This window comes from Lipotes vexillifer, unplaced genomic scaffold, assembly GCF_000442215.2.
Source record: "Lipotes vexillifer unplaced genomic scaffold, Lipotes_vexillifer_v1.1 scaffold680, whole genome shotgun sequence".
NCBI classification, from domain to species: Eukaryota; Metazoa; Chordata; class Mammalia; order Artiodactyla; family Lipotidae; genus Lipotes; species Lipotes vexillifer.
Window position 1 is genome coordinate 1,348,744 of NW_006780838.1, and position 9,486 is coordinate 1,358,229.

The 9,486-nt window shown below is 41.3% G+C and overlaps 1 protein-coding gene across 1 annotated transcript in view; it reads left to right on the forward strand.

Annotated features, from left to right (window-relative positions):
* Positions 1-9,486, forward strand: part of SMG6 (SMG6 nonsense mediated mRNA decay factor) — a 242,306-nt gene that overhangs the window by 13,609 nt on the left and 219,211 nt on the right. The window contains exons 7-8 of the mRNA XM_007454196.1: positions 4,704-4,814; positions 5,180-5,392. Coding sequence (XP_007454258.1) covers positions 4,704-4,814; positions 5,180-5,392 — 324 coding nt within the window. The remainder of the gene's footprint in view (positions 1-4,703; positions 4,815-5,179; positions 5,393-9,486) is intronic.

Genomic DNA, 9,486 nt, shown 5'->3' on the forward strand with positions numbered 1-9,486 from the left:
ACTGTTGTGGCCTCTCGCATTGTGGAGCACAGGCTCCGGATGCGCAGGCTCAGCAGCCACGGCTCACAGGCCCAGCCGCTCCGTGGCACGTGGGATCTTCCCGGACCGGGGCACGAACCCATGCCCCCTGCATCGGCAGGCGGACTCTCAACCACTGCGCCACCAAGGAAGGCCCCATCTTACGCATTTTTAAGTGTACAGTTCAGTAGTGTTGAGTACATTCACATTGTTGTGCAATCACTCTCCAGAGCTCTATTCATCTTGCAAAACGGAAACTCTCTACCCATTAAATCAACACCTCCCTATTTTTCCCTTCCTGTAGCCATTGGCAACCACCCTTCTTCACCTTTCCACCTCTGTGAATTTGTCTACTCTAGTTACCTAATATAAATAGAATCTAAAACTATTTGTCTTTTTGTGACTGGCTTATTTCACTTAGCATTATATCCTTAAGGTTCATCCATGTTACAGCTCATGTCAGTTTCCTCCTTAAGGCTGAATAATATTCAATTGTATGTATATACCACATTTTGTTTATCTGTTCATCTCTCGATGGACACTTCTACCTTTTGGCCATTGTGGATAATACTACTATGAATATGAGTGTGCAGATACCTCTTCATGACTCTTCTTTCAATTCTTTTGAATATATACTCAGAAGTGGAATTGCTGGGTCATGTGGTAATTGTATTTTCAGTTTTTGGAAGAACCACCATATTGGCAGCTGCACCATTTTACATTCCCACCAGTAGTGCACAGGGGTTCCAGTTTCTCCACATCCTTCCTAACACACACTATTTTCTGTTGTTGTTGTTGTTGTGTGTGTATTTAAATAGTAGCCAGCCTAACTGCTTCAAAGTTGTATGGCATTGTGGTTTTGACTTGCATTTCCCTAGTGAGTACTGATTTTTTAATGTTCTTGTTGGCCATCTGCATATCTTCTTTGGAGAAATGTCTATTCAGATCCTTTGCATATTTTTAAGTTGGGTTGTCTTTTTTGTTGTTGAGATGTAGGAGTTCTTTATATATTCTGACGTTTATCAGATATTTGATTTACAAATATTTTCTCCCATTTTATGGGTTGTCTTTTCACTCTCTTGATAGTGCCCTTTGATGCACAAAAGTTTTTTTTTTTTTAAGATTTATGTATTTATTTGGTTATGCTGGGTCTTAGTTGCGGCAGGTGGGCTCCTTAGTTGTGGCAGGCGGGCTCCTTAGTTGTGGCATGCAAACTCTTAGTTGTGGCATATGGCATCTAGTTCTCTGACCAGGGATCAAACTGGGGTCCCCTGCATTAGGAGCTTGGAGTCTTAACCACTGCACCATCAGGGAGTTCCCCACAAAAGTTTTTAATTTTGATGAAGTCCAATTCATCTATTTTTTCTTTTGTTGCTTGTGCTTTGATGTCATAGCTAAGAAACTCTTAACCAAATTAAAAGTTAAGATTTATTATTTATTTATTTAGAAGAAAATACAGGGATACATTTTTTATAGTTTTAGTTCTTATATTTAGGTCTTTGATCCATTTTTGGTTAATTTTTGTATATGGTATGAAGTAAGGGTCCAGTTCATTCTTTTGCATGTGGACATCCAATTCTCCTAGCACCATTTGTTGAAGAGACTGTTCTTTCCCCATTAAATAGTCTTGGCACCCTTGTCGAAAGTCAGTTGATGTATGATAGGTTTATCTCTGGACTCCAGATTCTCTCGCATTGATCCATATGTCTACCTTTGTGCCAGTACTACGTTGTTTTAATTACTGTAGCTTTGTGGTAAGTTTTGAGATTGGGTATGTGAGTCTTCCAATTTTGTTTTTCTTTTTGAAGATTGTGTCGGCTATCTGGGGTTCCTTGGAATTCCATATGGATTTTAGGATCGGCTTTTTCATTTCTGCCAAAACAGTCATTGTGATTTTGATAAGGATTGCACTGAATCTGTGGATTGCTTTGGGGAGTATTTACATCTTTACAGTATTGTCTTCTGCACAAACACAGGATGTTTTCCATTTATTTAGGTCTTCTCTAATTTCTTTCAGAAATGTGTGGTCGTTTTCAGTGTATAAGTTTTGCATTTCCTAGGTTAAATTTATTCCTAAGATATAAATACTCCCAACATATAAAGGTATGTTATTATTTTGGATGCTATTATGAATGGAATTATTTTCCTAATTTTTCAGATTGTTCACTACTAATGTGTAGAAATACAACTGATTTTTGAGTGTTAATCTTTTTTTTTTTTTTTTTAATATGTATTTATTTGGCTGTGCTGGGTCTTAGTTGCGGCATGTGGGATCTTAGTTACAGCATGTGGGATCTAGTTCCCTGACCAGGGATTGAACCCAGGCCTCCTGCATTGGGAGTGCGAGTCTTAACCGCTGGACCACCAGGGAAGTCCCTTGAGTGTTAATCTTGTGTCTTCCCTCAGTGGTCTGTTGCTACACTAATTAAATTGGTATGTGTTTCTTTCATGGACCTCTTACCTAAGTTAGTACTCTTTTCAAGTTCTTTTCCTCTGTCCCTCCTTTTCTGTCTCTGTGTTAACCCAGTTGTCTGTTATTTTGGCCATGTCAGGCGGCATGTGAGATCTTAGTTCCCTGACCAGGGATTGAACCCATGCCCCTTGCATTGGAAGTGCAGAGTCTTAGCCACTGGACCACCAGAAAAGTGCCCCCAGTTGTCTTTTAAGATCACTTTCTCAGCTTTTCTGTAACCTTTCATTCAGTGGATCTCTAGTATTTACTGAGAACATGCTGTGCACAGTGCTTTGCTAGGTGCTGTGAGTGGTAAATATTTGATATGGTTTCTGTCCTGAAAGAAAACATTGTTGAGAAGACATGTGAGGTGTATAGACAATGATACAAATTAGACTTGATGCAATATGATGCAATTGATTGTTAGATACATCATTTCCTCTACCAGTAAGAAAGAAGAATGTGAATTAAAATAAGACATGATGATAGGTAGTGATTGAGTTGTATATTGATTTCAGAGATGTTAAAATATGAAAAAGGTCTTCCCTGGTGGCGCAGTGGTTGGGAGTCTGCCTGCTGATGCAGGGGACACGGGTTCGTGCCCCGGTCCGGGAGGATCCCGCGTGCCGTGGAGCGGCTGGGCCCGTGAGCCATGGCCGCTGAGCCTGTGTGTCCGGAGCCTGTGCTCTGCGGTGGGAGAGGCCGCAGCAGTGAGAGGCCCGTGTACCGCAAAAAAAAAAAAAAGAAAAAGAAAAAAATCATTGTAGAACTGATAAAATACTGTAAAATCAAATGAGTGGCATAATTGGAATAACATTAAAGATAGCTCCCACTTAACTGAAACTGGGTACCAGATATTCTGTTAAACTGTATATATTATATGAATTTTAATCTTTTCAGGGGCCATATATGTTGGTGAATATATTCATTTTACAAATAAGGAAACCTTTCTAGGTTGACTTTCTTAGGGTTATACCTAATAAATGGCAGGGCCAAATTCAGACTCAGGCAGTTGAGCTTAGAATGTACACCTTTAACCATGCTAGATGAGTGCAAGACGGGACTTTTAAAGAGTGAGTAGGTGCTGGGGAGAGAGGAAAGTAGTAGTCTAGGTGCATTTTGAGACAGAAAAGGTAACAATGTATATGATAGAAAGATAGAAAGGCCCTTTATTTCAGTGTTTTTCCTTCTTTCTGACCCTCTCCCTTTCTTTTACTTATTAATTCGTTTTAAAATGGACTTGAAGTATTTCTTTGCTGCATGCATTGGATAATAGTTTGTTTCCTTTTCTTCGTGGAGTCAGTATGTTGTAGTGAAAACATAAACTTAGGAGCCAGGCAGACCTAGGTTCAAATACTAGCTTATCTGGGATTTGGCTTTGAGACCTTGTTGGGCAAGTTACGTAATAATCTTCCTGAGCCCCTATCTCTTCATTATTATTATTATTATTTTTTTAATTTTTATTTATTTATTTATTTATTTTTGGCCGTGTTGGGTCTTCGTTTCTGTGTGAAATCTTTCTCTAGTTGCAGCTAGCAGGGGCCACTCTTCATAGCGGTGCGCAGGCCTCTCACTGTCGCGGCCTCTCCTGTTGCGGAGCACAGGCTCCAGACGCGCAGGCTCAGTAGTTGTGGCTCACGGGCCCAGTTGCTCCGTGGCATGTGGGATCCTCCCAGACTAGGGCTCAAACCTGTGTCCCCTGCATTGGCAGACGGATTCTCAACCACTGCACCACCAGGGAAGCCCTCTCTTCATTATTAAAATGGGAATAGTAATCCCTGTGGGGCAGTTTCCTTAGGTTTGGAAATAATATCATAATATCTATAAAGTGTTGATCATTTACCTCACACTTAGCTATGCTTAATCAGTGATATTGCTATTGTTATTTATAATGTTTTAAAAACAATAATTAGTACATGCTGAACATTTTCTTTCTCTAAAAAGAAATCATAATTGGTTTCGTATTTTGTGAGGCTCTTTATTCGTTTCTCCTGCTTTTGAGCATGTGGCTTTAAGAGTACCTCTACATGTAAGACATAGTACTGGGCAAGAAGAGAACTCTGATGTACTCGCCATGGCTTCTTCCGTGGATAGTTGTTTCATTTTCATGTTGGAACTCCTCACAGCTTGGAGCACAGGTTGGGAGGGATGGTAGGGTTTCCTTGGTCTGCTGACTCAGGCTGGAGTCCAGAAGAGAACTGGTTGACTCAGTGTCTCTGACCTCTTTCTGCAGAGGAGGAAGCTTGATGCCGTCTATTACTATATGCGCAGTCTGGCTGCCAGCAACCCTATCCTGACTGCCAAGGAGAGTCTCATGAGCTTGTTTGAAGAGACCAAACGGAAGGTGAGTGGGGATGCAGGCAGAATCATTCCTTCCTAGAAGAATGTGTTTCTCTTAGTGTCTCTGTGTCCTTAAGGAAAAGACTGATAATGTCCTGAAGGGGTCCTCTCGGGCTGTGCTAATGGGAGTCAGTCAGTCTCTATGCAGAGCAAAACTCATCTTTAGGAGAGCTCTCCAGGGCCCACAGCATCTGGTTTACAGAATTAATAACTTTTATGAGACAAAACAGATGATACTCTGCTACTGTGGAACTATGGCAAAGTCTTTACTTTTTACAGTTCTTGGGCAACAAACTCAGGTGAGATGAGCACTTCTCTTGATTGGCTGAATCACAGGACAGTCTGAGCTTATGTTTGTATGTCGTATAGGCAGAACAGATGGAAAAGAAGCAACACGACGAATTGGAACTGAGCCCTGACCAATGGCGGAAAGCAAAGAAATCCACTTTCCGGCATGTTGGAGATGACACCACTCGCCTGGAGATCTGGATTCATCCATCCCATCCTCGGTCCTCCCAGGGCACTGAGTCTGGGAAGGATTCTGAGCAGGAGAATGGGCTGGGCAGCCTGAGCCCCAGTGATGTAAGTTCCTGAGGGTGATGTTATGGGCAAGACTAGCTGAGTAAGCGTGAGTGTTCTGGTGCATGCAACCATGGAGCACTGCACAGACATTCCCATTCATCTCAGAGAAGGCAGATCACTTCAGGCTCCTTGATGTTCTCATTTATGTCCTCCGCCTACACTTCCTTTACCTTTGCTATTCGCTTCCCTCTCTCACCACTATGTGGCACTGTAGAATTTAGTAAAAGTAATTTTTCTAAATGAAGATTAAGTTAGGATTTGTATAGGATGACAGTTTTTTGCTGCTTTGGGTTTGTAGTCATCAGTATGATGCTTTAGGATTCTGTGTGGGATTTTTGAAGCTAGGGAGAGGACACAGTAGTTGGAAAACTGCAAATGGCGGGTTCATTGTGCCTTGAGAATAAAATTTATAGAGGAGTGGGTGGTGGGGTAATCTGGGACCAGGCCTTGAAGGGTCATGTAATAAGTAATTTGACCTTTATCCTGAAGGTAGTAGGGAGCTATTGAGTGCTTTAAATAGGGAAATCTCAGATGTGCACTTCAGAAATACGACTCTGGCTGCTTTGTGGAAAATTTGGAGAAGGGTAAGACAGAAATAAGAAGAGTAGGAGCGTGCTACTGTAATCCAAGTGAGATGTGAGAAGGACCTGAACCAGGAAATGGCTTTGCAGATGGGGAGAAGTGAACAGAAGTATATTAATGAGGTAAAATCCAAAGGACTTGATTGGGCGTGGGGAGCTGAGGGAGAAGAGGGAATCAAAAGTAACACTTAGGTTTCTTATTTGGAAACTGGGTGAATGATGGTCTTGGTTTTAGGAGAAAGATGATGAGTTTAGTTTTGGACATGTTGGAATTTCTATAGGACATTGACGTGGAGATATTTAGAGGTTAGCAGACATCTGAAGCTGAGGAGAGAGATCTAGGCCAGAGATGAAGATACTTGAAGGCATCCTGTTATAGATGGTACTGAAGTCATGAGAGAGTTGCTCCAGCTACTCAAGGAAGGAACATAATGATAAATAGGTTCGAGGTCTAAGAAAGAAAGGAGATAAATGGCAGGGAGAAGTCCTTGCAGTTGATGAGAAAGAAGTAGGATCCAGAGCACAAATGAGGGGATTAGCCTGAAAGAAGGTAAGAGAACCCCTCTTTCTTGTGCTTGAGGGCAGGGAGGAACAGATAATTGGGGATGCAGGTAAGTTTGTATTATAGGAGGAAGGTGAGGGAGGGCCTTTTCTTTTTTTTTTTGCAGTACGCGGGCCTCTCACTGCTGTGGTCTCTCCCGTTGCGAAGCACAGGCTCCGGACGCGCAGTCTCAGCGGCCATGGCTCATGGGCCCGGCCGCTCCGCGTCTTGTGGGATCTTCCCGGACCGGGGCACGAACCCGTGTTCCCTGTGTCTGCAGGTGGACTCCCAATCACTGTGCCACCAGGGAAGCCCCTGGGGCCTTTTGATGATTTCTGTTTCCTCTTTGAAGTTGGAGGCATGGTTGTCTAAGAATGAGTCAAAGGTGGTGGGATAGGAGGACTTGTCCTTTGGGGTTTAATTTAAAATTTCCATTTATCTTCCTATATCTTTAGTCTTCAGCTGTTTTCGGGATGACTTGGAAAGCAGTCATTGCTTATAAATGAAACCACCAACTTCCTATATGTCATGGTGTGCATGGGGCCCCAGTACATCAAGGTGCTTCAGAGGGGTTGCTGCTATGGTAGAATCCCTCACTACTGCCTCTTCTAGTTTGAATATTACCACCCCAAACTGGATGCCTATTTGAATAAGAGATAAATTGTTCTATTGATTAGCTCCACTGTGTGTCTTTAAAATGAAAGCAACAATGACAATTTGAGAAAGCATTTTATGGCTTTCTTTGGCCTTGGCCTCAAGCTTAGGGATTATCTCTCATAAAAGTTATAATTAATCTTTTATAGCTTTCTCTCTTCCATTAGGTGTTTTATTTATTTTTTAAGCAATGTGTTTGTAAGTTTGTATTTTTATTCTTTTTCATTTTTAAAATTTATTAAAGTATAGTTGATATACAATGTTGTGTTAGTTTCTGGTATACAGCAAAGTGATTCACTTATACATATATATACATATTTTTTTCCATTATGGTTTCTTACAGGATATTGAATATAGTTCCCTCTGCTATACAGTAGGACCTTGTTGTTTATCCATTCTATATCCATTTGCATCTTCTAATTCCAAACTCCCAATCCATCCCTCCCTCACCCCTCCTTCTCCCTTGGCAGCTGCAAGTCTGTTCTCTACGTCTGTGAGTCTGTTTCCGTTTCGTAGATAAGTTCATTTGTGTCATATTTTAGATTCCACATATGAGTGATATTATATGGTATTTGTCTTTCTCTTTTTGACTTGCTTCACTTAGTATGATAATCTCTAGGTCCATCCATGTTGCTGCAAATGGCATTATTTCGTTGTTTTTTATGGCTGAGTACTATTCCATTATATATATATATATATATCACATGTTTTTTTTTTGGAAAAGGAAAGTGATTTTTTTTTAATAGATCTTTATTGGAGTATAATTGCTTTACAGTAATGTGTTAGTTTCTGTTGTACACCAAAGTGAATCAGCCATATGCATACACATGTCCCCATATCCCCTCCGTCCCACCCTCCCTATCCCACCCCTCTAGGTCATCGCAAAACACCAAGCTGATCTCCCTGTACTGTGCTGCTGCTTCCCACTCGCTAACTGTTTTACATTCGATAGTGTATATACGTTGATGCTACTCTCACCTCGCCCCAGCTTCCCCCTCCCACCCCGTGTCTTCAAGTCCATTCTCTATGTCTACATCTTTATTCCTGCCCTACAACTAGGTTCATCAGTACCATTTTTTTTTTTAGATTCCATATGTATGCCTTAGAATATGGTATTTGTTTTTCTGTTTCTGACTTACTTCACTTTGTATGGCAGACTCTAGGTCCATCCACTTCACTACAAATAACTCAATTTTGTTTCTTTTTATGGCTGAGTAGTATTCCATTGTATATATGTGCCACATCTTCTTTATCCATTCATCTGTCGATGGACATTTAAGTTGGTTCCACGTCCTGGCTATTGTAAATAGTGCTGCAGTGAACATTGTGGTACATGTCTCTCTTTTTTTTTTTTTTTTTGCGGTACGCGGGTCTCTCACCGTTGCGGTCTCTCCCGTTGCGGAGCACAGGCTCCGGACGCACAGGCTCAGCAGCCACGGCTCACGGGCCCAGCCGCGGATCCTCCCGGACCGGGGCACGAACCCGTGTCCCATGCATTGGCAGGCGGACTCTCAACCACTGCACCACCAGGGAAGCCTGGTACATGTCTCTTTTTGAATTATGGTTTTCTCAGGGTATATGCCCAGGACTGGGATTGCTGGGTCATATGGTAGTTCTATTTTTAGTTTTTTAAGAAACCTCCATACTGTTTTCCATAGTGGTTGTATCAATTTACATTCCCACCAACAGTGCAGGAGGGTTCCCTTTTCACTATACCCTTTCCACATCTTCTTTATGCATTCATCTGTCGATGGACTTTTAGGTTGCTACAATGTCTTGGCTATTGTAAATAGCGCTGCTGTGAACATTGGGGTGCGTGTATCTTTTCATATTAGAGTTTTGTCTGGATATATGCCCAGGAGTCGGATTGCTGGATCATATGGCATGTGTTTTTATTCAGTGTGTAGCTTCTCGGAGCTGCACATTGGATCCATTACATTTTATTATTTTATTTTTAATTATACAAATAACATACGAGTATATTTTTAGTAAAAATTTCAGATGATCACAGATGTGTGCAGAGTAAAATGTGGTAATTTGTTTTCTAAACTATTGTGGAAGCTGTTTATATATTTTCAGCCTATACATCATCCTTGGGTACATACACCATCCTTAATTTCTTTTAAATTTACGTCTCTGGGTTTGGGCTTTTAGTTCTATACTACCAGCACTTGAGGAGGAAGCCTCCAGTTTCATAGCTCTCTGTTTATCCAGTTAGGAAACCACACTGCCTTTTTTACCTGCTTTCTCAGGTTCAAGCCATCTTCCCATATCCTTTTCTTTTTTCTTTCCTTTTTTTTTTTTTTTTTTTTTGCGTT